General features: G+C 39.1%; 1 protein-coding gene across 1 annotated transcript; it reads left to right on the top strand.

The window, feature by feature from the left end:
• The first annotated feature begins 6,277 nt into the window (after positions 1–6,277).
• PLAU (plasminogen activator, urokinase) lies at positions 6,278–14,778 on the top strand. The gene is made up of 11 exons (XM_021549006.4): positions 6,278–6,411; positions 7,954–8,064; positions 8,650–8,701; positions 8,868–8,972; positions 9,511–9,676; positions 9,935–10,020; positions 10,140–10,329; positions 10,954–11,108; positions 12,033–12,173; positions 12,738–12,886; positions 13,688–14,778. The coding sequence occupies exons 2-11, from the start codon at positions 8,005–8,007 to the stop codon at positions 13,880–13,882; spliced, it is 1,299 nt and encodes a 432-aa protein (XP_021404681.3). The 5' UTR covers positions 6,278–6,411; positions 7,954–8,004; the 3' UTR covers positions 13,883–14,778.
• Positions 14,779–18,148: the final 3,370 nt, after the last annotated feature.

Raw genomic sequence — 18,148 nt, 5'->3', positions numbered from 1 at the left:
CCGATATGCACGCAATTATTACCCAAGAGTACCCAAGTTAATTCTGTTTCTCCTTTCTTCTCAGCACAGTTTCTTTATAAGTTTATGCAGAAGAATGCAGTTATTCAACAGCACCCAGGAAGCAACTTTTTTTTCTCCTTAAAACTCTTTATCCTCTGAATTGTTCAACAGCTCCTCACTTGTAAGTCCATTGAGACTGCCTGACACACCAGGCAGTACTGTTTTATGGGCTCTCTACAATTTTTCTGCATTTAGTAACCTTTTCCTTCAACTATAAATTCACAGAGCTGCCATTTTGCTTCCAGAGCTTCTTCAGAACAGTCCATTACTAATGTCATTAATGTCAAGACATAAGAGTAATTTTTCCTGTATCTTGTATTTATTTAGATAATTAATGCTTTAGAGGGAGTGGAATCCTAAATGATCTTCCCAGGCAGCCTTTCACAGAGATGAACAGTGCCAGTTTTCTCTCTGGGGCTGTATTGCACAGGGGATTTAGAGTATGCTGCTTCCTTGGATACACCATCACTAGGACACAGCTTGCAGAGGTCAATCCCCAGAATCTGCTTTCTTCCAAGATTTTAGCAAATCTTTTTTCTCCAGAAATATGCTAACTGGCATGCTTTCAGTTTGTTTGGTTTCCTGTGGAATGTGCATCCGATTGACTGACGCACTTCAGAAATAATAGTCCAAAATCAGCTGTTTCTGTAAATCTCCAATGTTGGATTTCAATGTGCTATTCCAGACCAGTAAATGGTAGGGTAGAAAAAGGATTCCTTTGAAAAATATTCTACTTCAGGATTTAAGATCACCAAATGTAGCACAACTGAATCCCTAAAAATCCTTGTTTGTTTTCTGCCTTCTACTTTCAGACTCAGAAATCTTTTTTGTCTTTCCCCCAGTGCTATCAGCATTTTGATTTCAACTAAAACAGGCCTAGACTTATACACAAACATTTATTTATGATCTGGATGCAAGATCTGTAGCTCAACTAATCTTTAAATTGCAGATATTAGCTGTCTCAAATGAGTAATTTGATCAAATGTCAAAGTGATTGCTGATTTTCATAATAAATGAATTTTCATAAATGCTAAATGAGATACAAAGCATAGTTTAAAAGCAGGTGCACATCAAGCTGATGAAGAAACCCTTAGATGTGATCATTGCTGTTCTGAAAAATATCCGTATCCGGACAGCTCACAGAAACAACAGATCATTGTATACAAGCAGAAGAACGCTCTCGTGGCAGCTGCTCCCCACGCATGAGCGCAGGAGGCCGGTGGCGGGGATTTCACAAGCGCTCAAGGTGACACTGCCTCAGCTCAGAGATAAAGCCTGGCCCTCGCTGCCTGCAAAGCCACAAGCAGTGCCCACAGGCATGCGAGAGAGCCCAGTGGCTCTCAAGTGAGAATGCTCTGCCACTTCTGTGCACACAGATAACAGAGATAAGAGGAAAGCAGTAGGCAGCAAGGAAAAGGAAAGAAAAATTAAATAAAGAAACCTGAGTAGCTGAATTGTACCTAAAGGAAATGATATCACCACTTGCTTCAGATTCCAACCACAAACAACTGACAAGTAATCAAGAGTCATTAAAGTACAAGAATTTTTATGAATCACATTCAACTTAAAATCAGCTACTCTGGAAATTCCTGGGACTCATACAAACAGTAATTTAAGAAAATAAGATTAAAGAGTGAGCTTAATATTTTTAACTCTATGAATAGTGATAATGTAACATTTGAAATCTATTTGTTTACATTTCAAAATCTAATGGTTTATTCAGTAATTCCAGTTATTATCTCAAGAGTTGGAAGTAAACTGATTAAAAAATTTAACTTGGATAACATCAGAGAGAGAATACAAAATGTTTTACTGTAAAAGTACCCACATTTTTCAAGATGAAGACAAAATAATCTAAATCAACTTTATACTGGAAAATTTCCCTTAAACTTGTAGCACACTTTCTGACTGACTTAAAATCCTTTCTAACCTAATTCCAAAGTGACTGTAACCAAACACAGTTTGAGTTTGAAGCTACACTCCAATACGCAAAGCAATGGTAAATATAGATATGTTCTTTAAATTCTATACCCATAGATGAGGCTACTTGATTCAATGACAAACTAATTTCTTTAACAAAACTGACAACAACAAGCTATTATTGTTATAGAGGTGACAAGTCACGTCAATCTTTTGGCATGACTTCTAGGTGTTTTCTTAACTTTTGTATTCTTAATCACTGAGCAAATACTCACTGTGTGGTTTAACCCTGCTCTTTCATTTGAGATGACAGAGGTTTAAGCACACATAACTGCTTTTATGCAAATTTAAACTTTTCCATTCATAATGTACCATGAGTAGAGAGGACTTGAAATTCACGTTGGCAAAGCACACATTTTACTAGTCAAAGGACTAATTCTGACGTTACTTATATTGGATATAAACCAGAACATGCACTACATGACCACAAGACTTCGGGCAATACAAAGCCTCAGGCCTAAATTTTCCTTGTTGAACAGCACGTCTGTAGCAGTTCTTGCTACTAATATTTATAGAGTTATTTAATTCCCTGAAAGTTCTAGCTTTTTGGGGTTTACTGACAGACCACAAGCATCAATGCATGCTAGATGGTATTTCTCTTGAGTTTTAATATTTTATCATCAGCTGTGAAAATGAACACTGTAACCAATAATACCTCCATCCCAGCAACTTCTGCAGAACAATGCAAACCTCACAATCTCTTTCAGTACACCACCATGAGATAAAACCTCTGTATTTCTCTGAGGGTCAGTGTTCTCATCTAGGTGGAATGGAATGTTATCCTTCCTAAATTTGCTAAGTCAGGCTGGCTGATTAGTCTGAAACATTCAAGTTACTTCAACAATAAATTAAAAGAATCAGCAAAATTTTTATTTGAAACTGAAAACTAAAACACAACATCACAGTAACCCAAGAACTGCCTGGCTGTGGGTCTGATACTACTTGCTCTTCAGGGTTAGATCCACTGCATCTGACTTCTATTTTAGAGAAGTGCTATATAACTGCAGACTCAAATCACATTAGGAGCTCATAATAGGTATATACATTTTCTTTACTCTGTGATATAATCCAGGTGCAAATAAAGCCCTATTATTAACAGCCCTGACTACAAAAATGAGCAAATGGCTTGAGATTTTGTGAGTAATTTTTTCTCATGTAGTTGCTGTATTCCTACTAAGCAGGTAAAGTACCTTCTACAAGGTCACACTAACACTTCCTTTACCACCTCTTTTTCTTCAGAAGTCTTTCCTCCTTCCATCCCGCCTACACCTCTGCCTAATTTTGGTAAAAGACCAAAGTGATGAAACCACGGACATGTAAAAGGAAAAGGAAATTAACTGTGGAAAGGACAATGTGGCTCTCAAAATACAAAACTTGTTCACGAGTCTGTACAAGTGTTTTAAGTCTCATGACTTCTCATAATCAATATCGACTGAGCAAGTAAGTTCCACTTGCACTGATAGTCTTGCAGTAGGCATTTAACTGTATTCACTATTCTTCCCAAACAACTATGCTTTTGAGTTATAAAGACCTGCTTTTCCTCTGTCCTATCACAGTCTTGTCCTGGACAGAAGACATGGCCTGTAACCAGGCCCTTCTAAATTCTTGAGACATGCAATAAGGAATAAATGCTGACCCTGAAGCTACCAAAAATCCCTTGGTAGCAGAACCGGTCCTGTTTCATCCCTCCCACTCCCTGAGCATGTGCATTTCCCATTTGTGCTGGCAGATCCAGCTTTGAGGTCAGAGAGAGGACATGGCAGAAGTGCCATGCTACAGATTTTCCAAGGTCTCTGCCTTAAGGCAGAGCACATGACAAGGTTCCAAGGATTTATTTTACCTGAAACTTCATTTCAGCTCTTGTTGTGCCAGCCATCAGCCAGCTCAGTGAAGCTAGGCACTGGAAATTATCTCATGCATCCCTGCTTCCCTAGGTGTCATTTAAATGCTCACAGAGATAATGTAATGCAGCTGTGAGGTTACTTGGAACACCAAAACAAACTTATTTGCAGCCAGCTTGAATATCTTTCTACTAAACCACATTTTCAGTTCAGTGCAGTCCAGTGCCAACTATAACTCATTTACCTATCTAGGTCGTACAAATATTTAGACCAAAGGAATTTGAGAGCTTTAAAGCAGCACTACAAACACATCAGAATTTCTGATCCATAGCTGTCACCAGTCTGCTTGAAAGACAGTGACACCACAGCCCGAGTCACTTCTCCTTCTAGAGGGGCCTTCTAGATATACTTAAGAAGTGCATTTCAGTAAAACCCAATATATGACAGATAGCAGAAGAAGTGAGATTTGAATTTTGCTGTATCTTGTGTTAGAATGAAGACAACAAAAGTTTTTGGTTCTGGCATCTGGAAAACAAGTATGAACCTGCAGGTTTTAGGGAGAAAATTAGGAACAGGGGACATCTGCACAGCTTGGTCAAAGGTTCAGGGAGAGGATAACTGATCACACTTCTCAGGAAACAAAAATATCAAGGAGGAAACACAGTTGCTCTAGGTTTTTTTTCCCAGAAGGAGAGTCTGAGGAAGGCCTAGAGAGTCTTCCTTGGGAGCATGGAGGAGGAAGGAGAGGTGCTGCCCAAGCCTGGGGAGCCCTTCTTCTTCCTGCATCCAGGCTTTTCCCTGCTCTCCCTGCTGAATCAAACTATGACCTATTTCTTCATTTATTATGTGTAAGGTTGGTGTATTAAAATTAATTGAGTAAATGTTAAAGACTGCTTTTAAAATCTGGATTATTTCCCCTCTGCAGAATTAATTCCTTAGGATAAATTTAGTTGATGGCCACTCCTCTGAAATAAAGAGTGCCATGGGGATTCTGCTCTTATCCTTTATGCACTGTTTCTTAAAGGGTCGAATTAGTTGTGATGTTGATCTATTAAGTCACCACAGAATGTGAGACAAGTTTCTCTCCTGAAATTCAGAAAAGCTCATTCCTTACCTATGTTCAGTTATGGACTTCTAGCTTGAGCTGTTTCTCTTGACTCAGTTCCTGCCATTCAGTGAACTCTGTGTGCTTTCTGCAGACATGAGATCTCTTCTGATGTGAGCCTGAAGATCTGAACAGAAAGGAACAGAGAATGTAACAAGACAGGACCTTAAAAAAGGTATGGTTATACCATAGATAGAAAATGGGGAGGGAAGAAGATTCACACCAGTTGTTACATGGCAAACATAGAAAGGTAGTCTCCTTAAGATCTGCATTGTCAAATTATGAAAACATTTCTCTACAGGTCAACTACTTCTCTGACCTGACCTCTAAAGAAACTGCTTTTCCTCAGCTACACAGCCTCTGGAGACCTACCTCACCTTAGTCACCCTCACTACCTGAAGCTAAACCCTATGAATACACTCACAAATATTATGTACTGGTTTGCTGTTATTCACTGCATTGCTATAACATTGCAGCATAATATGAACAAAATCACAGGAACATAATATGAACAAAATCACAGGAAAGACTAGCTATTGTGCTGGTTCTGCATTCTTAGACATCTATCATTTCAAATCTCCATCCTCATCTCATGAAATGAACTCTTTGAATACTTCTTTGGGAGGCAGAAATTATAAGGAAACCATGACCACTTTCTCACGAGCAGAAGATTGCTCAGGGCCAAGGGAGCATAAATAATTTGGAGGAGATGAGTTTAGCACCCGCAGTAAGCCCCTAATCTGTGTCCTAACAGATTCCAGCTGGCATGAGAACTGCGCCGTATTCGCCTCGATGTCCTGTGTTTCAGCTGCAGACAGATCTCTGAAAACACACCCAGTGTTTCAAGAGCACATTTTGACCCAATACTCCCTCCCAGCGGGCTGTGTTTTACCCACACCTGAAAGAGTTTAATCCTCTGTTAATTAAAAAATCATTTGTGTGGGTAACACCATATGAATAAAATACACCACATTTGCTTGTGCTCCCAGGCACGTTTCATAATCATTCCGTGTTTATTGCTAATGTATGTATACATACATGTTACCACTGTTATCATTCTGACATGTCTCCAGGCATGTTTCTAGTCATTCCTTTCATAGCTCTCACTCACGTTTCTCTTTTGCTTTTATAAATGTCCCTAATGAATTGCTGACTGCCGCGGGGAAGCCAAGGAGCCCCTTCCAGAAATCTTACCCCGAACAAAGCTGTGTACTCGCCCTGACTGTACTCCCCTTCCCCGAAACTAAAAAGCAGCATAAAAAAATTTCCTCCTTGAGTCACGGCGCCGCTCGGTGAGCAGCGCGCCGGAGCGCCGAGCGGCGGCGGCCCCGCCCCGGGCCGGCCTTTATAGAGCCCGCGCCGCGCTGCGCCGGCCCCGCTGCAGCTCCGCCGCCGCTGCAGCTCCGCCAGCTCGCACCGCCGCCGGTAAGTGCCGCGTCCTTCACCCCAGTCGGCAGCTCAGGCGCCAGTGCCGCGTCTAAATAGATCGGGGTGAAGCGATTGCTCTTAAAATTACATTGAAATTCAAAAAGGAAAAAAAGCTGCCGCGATGTAGTATCGCGGCTGCGGGGAAGGTCAGTTCTAGTTGCCACAGTCTGTCAGAATTTTTAAAGGAATCAGCAGTACTGCTGTTTGTGCTGTGGAGGCTGGGCCTGAGAAAGTAACTATAGGAGCAAGGAGTAAATTGCTTTCATTGCTGCCAAATATGCTAAAAATAATTGTCATAATAATGTTTAAGGGAACTATAGCTGCTGAAATTTCATCTGAATCTGAAAAGCATACACAGCCAAGTACCTGAGGTATGATTTGCTTTCTTGCATTGATACCTGCTTACCAGCAAAGGTTGCATCTGCATTAGCATTTTAATTTGTGTAGTGTCTATTTTCCAAATGAATCTACTGATCTTCTCTATACACTATGTTTTAGTCTACACCACTGTGCATGTGAACTTAACATGTGTTAGGAGTGTTCAGTAATGAGCTATAGAGTACTTGCACTCTATTTATTCCAAATAAAGTAAAACTAGAAGGTGCAATCCACATATCAGCAGACATTCAGTCTGCAGGACCAAACTGGAATTAGTCCAGTGTAGAACTCTGAAGCAGGTACAGTGTGGAGCAGGTCTTTAGCACTAGCTCAGTTCCATACATCCTCTTCTACTGCATTGCTTTTTTTGCTAATGTAAATATAGCTGAGAGTCATCTTTTAAAAATCAAGTTGTACAGTTTTCTAAAAGTGAGAATGCTTTAAAAAAATACTCCCATGACTTGCATTGCAATTTAAGAAGAGAAAAAGACATATGGGACTTTATTGTACCCCCATTGTTCTTACAAGATAATTATTTGCCATTGGAAAGATTGCTATACATGCTTGGCTACAAGATCCAGCTGCATGTAAGAAATCAAGACAGAATATGTTGTAAACCTCTAATACTGAAAATAAGTGAGGCAACATCACCAGCAGATTTTTAAGAGTTGGCAGTGGTCAGAGGCACTTGGTCAGGTGGCCAGGTTTACCTAAGTGCTGAGCCTCAAATATGCAGCTGATAACTACAGAGGTACTAAAAAACGGAGCCTTCTCTTTCACCCCCTGAAGCTGCCTGCTCAGTGCTTTCCTTGAAGGTGGCAATGGCCAGATAGATAGGTACAAACAGTTGGATAGCAGCTAAATGCATCTGCCAATTTCCAACTTTTAGTCCATACTGCTAAAATGGAGTATGGATTTTTTACAATTTCTCTTTCCCTGCTTCAATTACACTCTTAAAAAATTCTGGTTGTATTGCTGCCTGTACAAAAAAAGCGTCAAAGTATAACCTCTAATTTAATATATGGAAATAACAAGCAGCTATCCTGCTGCAAGTAAAAGCTTAATTCTTCATCAGTTGTCTTGTAATTTATTCTGAAACAGAAGCAAGAAAGCTGACACTGCAGGCTACAGCATGACATGAAATTCCTCTTTTATTTTCAGAATCAAAGAATACCGATAGAAGAAGAACAAAGGGAGAAGTTAACTAACAACATGAAGCTACTCATCTTCCTCACAGTAACCTTGGGTACACTTGTCACGGGACTAGAGTCTGTAAGTTTTAAGTATCTCAAAAACCTTATCTTATTTAATGGAGAAAGGTATAGCCAGCCTGCAAAGCAGAGGCAAAACCTTGAAGGACAGAACAACAATCCATTGTTGAATAAAATTTTTTGCTTTCATTCTATGGCACAAATGTGAAGTACCAAAGTCACCAAAACAATAGGGGCAATTGATGGATGTTGCATCTTTGCTGCACTGCTTGGTGGAGAGGGTGAACTTTCCTTCCCTGTTTTAGGGACAGTGATGATTAAGAGCTGCTTATGTTCTTACAGCACAAATAATTGCAATATTACCTGATGCAGTGGCACAGTTCAGTGGGGTTTTTCTGATCCTGGTTTTTTTGGGGTTTTCTTTGTGGCTTTTCTTTGCATGACATGGGATTTGTTTTCCTTCCTCATTCAGCTTTGCTTAATTAGACCTCCACTTCTCATTCATATCCAGATTTCACAGAGCATATTCAGCAGGTAGCTACATGCAAAAAACTAAACTGTTGAAGATATGCAGTAGGGAAAGGATGATCAAACCACGTAAAAGGAACTGCCTCCTTAAAAATCCTTTTTTTTTCTTTTCCTATAGATTTATAGCTGGAAATACTACAAGCTATATAAACGCAGATCAGAACACAAGGGTAAGCATCTGCCTGTTCTATTTGAACCTAAAAGGAACTTATTATCCTGTACTCATACAAGAAGACCCTTAATGATACTGAAACACCCTAAAACTTAGTTTTTAATTACATTTCACCTCTGCACTCATATGTTTTGCCTATAATTAGTGATGTCTTTTACTTACAGAATGCCTTTGTTTGAATGGCGGAAGATGCATTAGCTATTACCTCTTTAGTGGAATTACTCGTTGCATATGTCCAGATGGATACACTGGGATTCACTGTGAACTAGGTAGAGTATCTGTCTTCCTTAATGCTAACTAAATTGACTGGAAAGGTCTAAAAGATAGTCAAAGAATTAATATGAAATGGCAAGTGAAAACATTACTCAGAAACATGACTGGATAGCCTTTAGCAGTTTATGCTAACAGACTAAATGAGGAGAAGCAAGTAAATGTTGATGCAAAATCAGGATCTCTAATTTTTTTGTCCCTGCCTCCTCACTAAGGTTGCCTACCTCAAACTTATTTTTAGTTTGGGGTGGAAAAAATGAACTAGTTTGTGGGTGGTCAGAAGCAGACAAACTTATTAGGTTGTGAACTTCACTTCAACTGTTAAATAATTAATATGCATGCTTTAAAGTGTAAGATACTCAATGCTCAAAATCCATACAGAGCAAATTTAATAACAGTATCTAGTCAGTGTGGATTTTGCACCTGTTTTTGCATGTAATGCAAGAACTTTTTTCCTCATTAGAAGGATTTGTCCATGTCTGTCATAGAACAATTATAAACAAGAGTATGCTGCTAATAAAGTATTTATTTTCTCAGACACTGACAGCACATGCTATACTGAAAATGGGGAGGACTACAGAGGGATGGCAACAGAAGACAAATGTTTGCCATGGAACTTACCCTCACTAATCAGGAGGGGTCATTACCATGCTTACTCAGAGAATGCTTTGCAGCTTGGGCTGGGCAAACACAGCTACTGCAGGTAAGAAAAGCATCACTGTTCTTGTGATACTTCCATTATCATAGCCCCAGAGATGCTTCACTGAGAAACATGTTTTTAAAAATAACATTACAGAGCTGAATTATTGACTAAAAGTATTTGGAATGTGAATTTCTTAAGCATTATTTTCCCTGGCATATCTTGCAAGAGAATATTTTGTTTTTTCCAGATGACTTGAATTTTAAAATACTATGAATTCTTAAAACTGCCCTTATGAAAAGAACTCTTTTTATCTTTTAGAAACCCAAATGGAAGGAGCAGACCTTGGTGTTACACCAAAAGGGGATCTGCCATTCAAGAAACACCTTGCAACATAGAGAAGTGTGGTAAGTAATATTAGTTTCAACACAATTGGGGTTTTGTTTGGTTTTTTAAAATTTTATTTTTAATAGCACAAGTTTGGAGTTTTTGTAAGAACATCTGAATAAAATCTTCCCTTTCACAGGGCCTACATGTGGTCAAAGGAGCATCAGCAAGAACTTCAAGATTGTTGGTGGAAGGCAGGCAGAGGTTGAGTCTCAGCCTTGGATAGCTGGCATCTTCCAAACTGTGAGGGGCATGGATCACTTCCTGTGTGGGGGCAGCCTCATTGACCCGTGCTGGGTGCTCACAGCAGCACACTGTTTCCACACTCCGTAAGTTTACAATTCCATGGACCTCTTATTTGATGCTTTCTTCAACTGATTTCTTGGTGTGATGCTCCCTGAGCAACCCTTTGGAACATGCACCACAGTAAGAATTTTCCTTTGATTGAACAAGAGCACTAAAAGAAACATTAAGCCTCTGGAAGCCTGCATCTAGCAGAATGAACAAGCAAGATGTGGACAGTTGGGTGGGGGATGCATTTTAAACAATTCAGTGTATATTGGTGCCAGGATTTCATTTTTACCTCAGCCCTTCCCCAAACCTAATAATTGTACTGATGATGAGCTGTGTAATACATCTGTAGGTGTTTGTTGTTGACTTTTCTATGGAAAGCTGATCTTTTTGGCATCTGTATGGGGTTCTTAAGGCCAACGCCTTTCATTAGTAGCAACTAGTTAGGCATGTTTCAAAATGTCTGAATATCCATCTTAATCCCTTCAAATGGAAAATTAAGATTTTTTTTTCAGAATATTGGATCAACTTTCAAAGCAGACTAAAGTTTACTTTTTCTTATCAGCATTAAAATAAATATGAAACAGAACTGAGACTAGATATCAGTTGTTGACCTTACTCAGAAATCAGTGGTCTTCATCAATCTCTCTATTCTTACTAAGGTCAAGAAGACCAATAAACAAATCTATCTACAAAGTGTTCCTTGGAAAGTCCATGCTGAATGTTACTGATGATAAAGAACAAGTATTCATAGTTGACGAGATCATCTCTCACCCTGACTTCACAGATGACACAGGTGGCAATGAGAATGATATTGGTAAGTGTTGTCTTGATAAAAGCCTTTAACACACTGGGGTAGGTGAAGGCTGCATAATTGTGGCATACATCTAAAAGATCAGAACCAGAGATGGGAAGAAGGGGAACAGGAACAGCCTGAAAACTACGCCTGTGCTGACAGTTTTTGCACTTGTATAAGTTTTGTTTGTGATACATATCAGATGCATTACCTGGCAGGCAGTCTCTGGACCTGTGAAGACATGGCTTTTCCATAAGCACTGGTGGCAGCATTGCATTTCTGCCATTTCATTATGTGTCTAAAGATCAGACTGTATGTATAGTAAAAGATGAAAAAATGCATGCACAGTAGGTTCATCATATAGCATGAGAATGCCATATCAGCCACCTCATTAGCTGAAGGGTATCCTGAATTAATTCAGACTTTTATGGAAGTCTGGGTTTCACTAGCCTATTCCTAAAGCAACCATGTCAGAGATGGGTTTTTGCAACTTGAACAAAACAGACTTGTCACTCTTATACTTGACACTTAGAATTCTACCACCTCTTCCAGATTCCTGCTGCTTCTAAAGTAAAGAAAATCCAAGAATATCTGTGTAAGCCATTCAGGATAGTGGGTATCACCCTCTGCAGCCAGTGAGAAAGTTGATCTTTGAGACATCCAAAGATACTCTTGTGGATTATCTTTGCCTGAGCTATCAGCCCCTATCCTTTGAGGAAACAAGTTCAAGTGGGAACATTTGTCAATTTTAGTGTTGGGAAACTAATGTTTGTTATTATTAAGTAATGACTCATTCCAAAAGCAATGAGGGGAGCCTTGTGTAACCAGAACTAAATATAATTGTAACTATTCCAATTAACTGTACCAAGCACTGCTATTGTCAGAACTTGAGGGGAAAAACTTGCTTTACAAGGTTAACTGTATCTTTTCTGATTTGGTTCATAGCTTTGGTAAGGATAAAGACAACTTCTGGACAGTGTGCAGTAGAATCCAAGTACGTCAGAACAGTCTGCTTGCCAGAGAGGAACCTTTACTTAAAAGAGAATACTCACTGTGAAATAGCTGGCTATGGAAAACAAGATTTTTGTGAGTAAATTACTTCTCTTCCCGAAGTTAGTCTTCCACAATGGTGGGAATGTGATGATTTTTACACCACTATCTGTGAAGTATTAAAAAAGGATTCCTCTCTATTGTATGCATTCCATATGCATCTCATGAAGATGACCTTTGCTATCAGCTTCTCTAGTTGTCTGGCATTTCCTATCTGATGCTTCTCTCTCTCATCAACCATACAAAGTAAGGCAATTTTGTAAACCACAATTTTTATGGTTTCTGATGTGATGAGCAGCAGAAAACATTAAAGGTGTGTGGGAGGATTAGCAAAGGATTGCATTTGTCCAGAATTTCCATCAAAAATTATCAAAATTTCCCTTTAAAGCCTAAAACTTTATATTTTGCATTTGGATCATTTGTTTTTCTCTTTAAAACTTATTTATGAACAGTAAAAGCAAACTAATACTGCATAAGGTGGAAGTAAGAACCTCAATGGAAAATTTGAATGGCTGTGTTAATTGCAGAAATTGTTATGGATGGTTTCTTGCTTTTTGTTTCTTGGAGGGTGAAAATAATGGAATACTTTTTTTTATGCAGATGACATCTTCTATGCTCAAAGACTGATGTCAGCCACTGTGAACTTAATATCACAGAGAAAATGCAAATATGAATACTACGACAATATTAGAGTTACTGACAACATGGTCTGTGCTGGGGATCCCGCATGGCAGATTGATGCCTGCAAGGTAAAATTGGTTTGATTTATTTTCTAAATAATTTCAAATGCACGTACACTACTATATGGATCAGCTGGCAGCATCTTGTAATTCTATTAGTCACGAGAGTCTCTAATGTAACTAGAAATTACTATATTAAGTGGAGTTGACCTGTTGTGTGGCCAAAAATCTGGAATGAAATTGGAACCCAGGTTATACCCCCTCCAGGACCTTTTTTGGAGGTGCAAGAAGTGCAGTATCTTAGCTACTGTTTTTCCTTAAGGCCTTATTTTCAATCTATTCAAGCAACAGCTGATAGATATCCATCAGAGCTATACTAGCAACTATTCTAATCTCAGTTTGCATATTAACTATAGCTTTGCAAGGCTAGATTACAGGGCACACTGAGTTCCTCCAGGTTCCTCAAAATGGGATTTATTTCCCTGCACCTTACTAGGCAGAGTGACCATAGGAGCCTCTGAAAAGAACAAGCATCCTCAAGTGTAAAAGTACTTTATGGACAGGGAGACAATTCTGTGATAACGAATAGGGCACGTTGGCCTTGACCTTGAATCACTAATCTAGTATCAGTGCTTGTAAACTTAGGATGGGGATGGAGGATTGTTTTCCAAGGTAACAATTCTCCTGGTATCCTGGGGGAACTAGAGGCCTCCTCAGCTTTACAGACTGTTCAAGTCACAGCAGATGCCAAACCAATGTTCTCAAAGATCAAAGCTTTAGCTCAAAGGTCTTTACTAGCTTGCTTATCTCTAAACAGTCATAGGCTCCATCTGCAGAAAATGACCTAACACGTTCTTTTTCTGTTGTCAGGGAGATTCCGGTGGCCCCATGGTCTGTGAGCACAATGGCAGGATGATGGTTTATGGGATTGTCAGCTGGGGAGATGGCTGTGCAAAGGAAAACAAACCTGGTGTTTATACCAGAGTTACTCAGTACCTTAACTGGATTGATACTAGCATGAATGGGCTAGCTGCCAAAAGTCGTTTTCTTCCTGAACCAAAGTGACTTATTTTTGACAGCTGGACTGAAATGAACAAAATTATGCCTATACTGACACCGGGACAGTGAAGACCTGAATGCCATGAGCGGCTTTCATTTTGAATGCTTGTGTGGTCAGTCACATCAGTGTTCCTGAAGCATGAGGCAGAGAGAGGGTTGATGTATTATCTTACTACTCTGAAATACCTGGAAACCACTCAGTGGGAAGCTAAAATATTTAACATTTAAATGAGTATTCCCATGCATGATACTATGCATAGCTAGTTAGCTGTCTACTTCATTTATGAACCAGCATTTTCTCTGGAAATATTGATACAGTTTCAACTTACTTAAGTACTCATTTTATACCTGACCTGAGTCCAAAATCTCCCCTCATTGTACTGAATAATACTGTCTCAAGTCCCACAAACCTAGCCTGTTAAGACCAGTACTGAGAATGTGATCAGGCTTGGCATCAAAAAGTTGGGGGCAAAAAAGTAGTAGCTGAGTCAGCATTACAAACTCTTAATGTATTTCACTTAAGAACTGTGCTGCAAAAAGGCAAATGGGAAACTTGCTGGACTTCCAGGTGACATGTGAAGGTGTCTGTGTTCCCTGGAAAGTCTGATTATGTCTCTACATGTACCTCTGCACCCTGGAGAAGATTTAAGGACTTGGCATTAGTTGAATGCTGCAGCATCAAAAGTCAGAAATTTATTTCGATTCATTTAACTGATATTATATGGAAGTTTTTTTTTTTTCTATAAGACTTATTCTGGGTTTATTTTTAAACTTATTGTTTTGTAGATTTGTATTATTTGTCTGAGGGCTGGAACCTCAATCTTTATTTAAATTATTTTTACTGTGTTTAACTTATTGTTTGTATTATGGATGTTAAATATCATTAAAAAAACTTCTTCTTATGTGTTTGTTTCTCCTCTCTGGAAAATAGAAGGGTGACTCAAAAGAGAATTGTCATTATTAAGTTCTAATCTGACTGTAATCTTCCTTAGTAAAACATAAATATTTGAACTTTCTGATTAGTGAAGGATTTGACATGCATAAGATAAATTCTCTTTTTCCAAAAAGCTCGTGGGTGTTTGTGAAAAGGCTACTACAGCTGTTGCTTCATGTGGTCTGGGTATATCAACCTTGCACACTGGTGATGGAATGATAGGAAGAAGAACCTTGATGAAGTCTGGTCCTTGAGACTGAAGACTGAACTAGGTAACATCTCCACTCTTTGCAGTGCTGTTATTGTGGTCATGTGTCCTCAGACTTCAGTCCCTTTCTATAAAAGGGGTGGGACAGTACTTCCCTTTTCCCACAGATCTGCCTGGCTCTGAGCTGTCAGGAGCGAGAGTTGACAGCTGTGTGACAGTACTGTGACTAATGCCCTGACAGCCCAGTGGTGGACAGAGACACCAAGCACTACTGAAACATGAAATGATTACTGACAGTGCTTGATTGCAAACTGTTAGGCAATACAACTCGTAGTTGGGATCTGCAAATTTATGAGCAGAGTTTACCACTGTGTGTGGTAGAGTTATCTGGGGTAAGTTTGTGGACTCCTGATTCAAGTTTGTGCAGGGAGTTGGTTACAGCTGCATTCTTTCTGGAGCTAGAAAGAGAGATGGGAGACTGGGGACTGTGAGAAGAAAAGCACCTCTTCACCGCTTCTTTTGACAGTAACTACCAGGATGACTTGACCAGTCCTGTCAAAGAATGCTCCATGCCCAAAGTAAGCAATGACAATACAGTTTTAGACAAAAAATATACTAGGTTTTAAGCATGTCTTTTGTCATGCTACAAATTTCTTACTTCAGTATTTGATTGTAAAGGTAGAGAATAAAAATACCTTAATGGATTTTCATTGCTATGAACAGCACATTTATCATCAATTCCTCTAGGCTTTTTCTATGCAGAGATATAACTTAAGTTTCAACTTATTTCTATCACTGTAAATATAAGTAAGAATGAAAAAGGAGTGAAAAATAAAACATGCATTTAGGACTCCTTCAGCCTGAAGTCTAGGCGAAGTATAAATAAAGATAGGATCTTGAAGGCAGAGAGCATTTAGATGCTGATTGGGTGTGCATCTTTTTTGTTCTTTAGTTTCTATTGGATAAGTTAATTAAACAAAAAATTAAATTCTTAGACAAACATACATTATACATACACCTCTCCTCTGGCTGTTACCATTTTATATAGCCTATTTCAATGTTCTTTGCATAATTTTGGCCCCACAGCTACAGTATCAGCTGCCTGGCTAGTTATAAGAGCCTAGAGAAACAAAGGGCAAAGATGAGAGCACAGTTTTGCAAAGCTTCCTCTTCCTGCAATAGAATCCACAGGAAATATTCTCTGTCCATGTTACAGAGAGTAAGCAGATGTTGATCCAGGTTGAGGTGCTGGTGAAAATGGAAACGGCCCAGAGAACTGTACACACAGGCTAGCAAACCTGCAGAATGACAAGAGCATGACCAGAGAGAGAATGGTTTTGGGAGATATTAGGTATCTGCTGGGTACAAACATAATGCAAGACAAAATTTGGTATCATAAAGCTACTCTTAGTTAATATGGTTCATTGCCTTCAGGTATTTGCTGGGACTAGAGAGGAACAGGAGTCCAACAAGTATTTAGACTAAACAGCTCAGAGGTGGGCATCAGCCCAAGTGAAGAGACCATGCTCTCGGAAGCCTTAGAAGCATGACTAACATGATCTCAAAGTTCCTACTTATCTTCAATCCTTCCACAGAAGACACACATCAAATAAAGAGGAAAAAGCACTATCTGATGTGTCCAGAGCACTAGGAAGCTTGTTTAACCTGTCAACTCTTAGAAGGAAGTGATCCATCCTGAATGAACAGACCACTTGACCTTATATAGCTGAAGCTTTCTACATGGAAGTGAAACTAAAATCTGACTCAAACCACCTAAAAATAAAATCTGTTTAAAAAAAACCCAAAAGGATGAGGTAATGCAACACATCATCACCTATTTGTTATACCACTTCCATGTGGAATTGTATGCATGAGAGTATTTTGCTTGTGCATATTGAAACCTGAACTAAAAACTCAACACGACTATTTGGTCACTAAGCCTTTGGCTCACTTTTGACACCTAACCACAGCTCTTGTTTTAGGCCTAACGAGTACAGAATTTATCCATAAAAAGAAAATCAAATATTTCTGCATCCATCAGTCTTGTAATTTCAAGTTTCAGATATCTCCATCTCAAGCTGAAGTAAAAAAAGTGACATATTTGAAACACTACATATTCATTGAATAAAAAATCTGGGTTCAAACTTGGTTTGGCATAACTCTTCTAAACCCACCACATCTCATGCAATATACAAGTGGGCAATCTGATCAGAATTTGGGTTGTGCTGTTTAACCTTTTGGCAAGTGAATGAAATGGAACTATGAGAAGTGGAAACATGCATTTGAAGGAACAAGGACTATATACCTAATGAACAGCAAAATGAGATGCAGAAGTCAAGCATGAAAATGCATGCAGACCCACTATGTACTTAATGAACAGCAAAATGAGATGCAGAAGTCAAGCATGAAAACGCATGCAGACCCACATGAGCAATATGCTCAGTTCCTGTGTGCAGTTCCACAGCTACAGCCAACAAGTTGACTCATTCAGATTTAGGCAGCATCTGCCTGGTTGATACACTAATGATCTTTGAAGCTGAAAAGGGCTGTGAGAATACCAGCATCCAAACAGAATCCAGAGTGAATGCAGCAATCCAGAGTAATTGAAAATGAACAAGATAATGAAGACAAACAGGAATAGCAAAATGCACAGAAGTAGATGAGTGATGACTGGTATTAAAACAGATCCAAAAAGCATTGCAGACCACAGGCTGGATTTAAGTCAACAGTGTTGACTAAAAAACTGTAAACATACTGACACGTACTTCAGGGCACAGTCTGTAAACCTCAGAACAAGGCAAACACTCAGCTGTGTTTTGTTTTGAGTGTCATTCTTGATGAGAAGACAACAGTAATCTAAGGTCCAGAACATGACAAGGAGAAAAGTCTGAAAACATTCCAGAGAAGCAAAATCTACAAAGAACATTTTCTACAAAGGAGAAAAGCCTGAAGCAGAGAAGGGAATAAACTGTTCTCTGCATCTTCTGGAGATGGGGTGAAAAGCAATAATCTTGTTTGCAGGAAGGGAAACTGAACTGAAATATTATGAAATCACTCTACTGGTAAGAGTAGTGAAGCATGAAATAAATGGAATTGAGTGGTGTTGAGCCTCATCCACTGGAATTTTTCA

The sequence above is a fragment of the Lonchura striata genome, chromosome 6 (genome assembly GCF_050655825.1).
Source record: "Lonchura striata isolate lonStrDom1 chromosome 6, ASM5065582v1, whole genome shotgun sequence".
Taxonomy (NCBI): Eukaryota; Metazoa; Chordata; class Aves; order Passeriformes; family Estrildidae; genus Lonchura; species Lonchura striata.
Note: the sequence above shows the minus strand (reverse complement) of the source record. Positions and strands in the feature narration are given on the sequence as shown.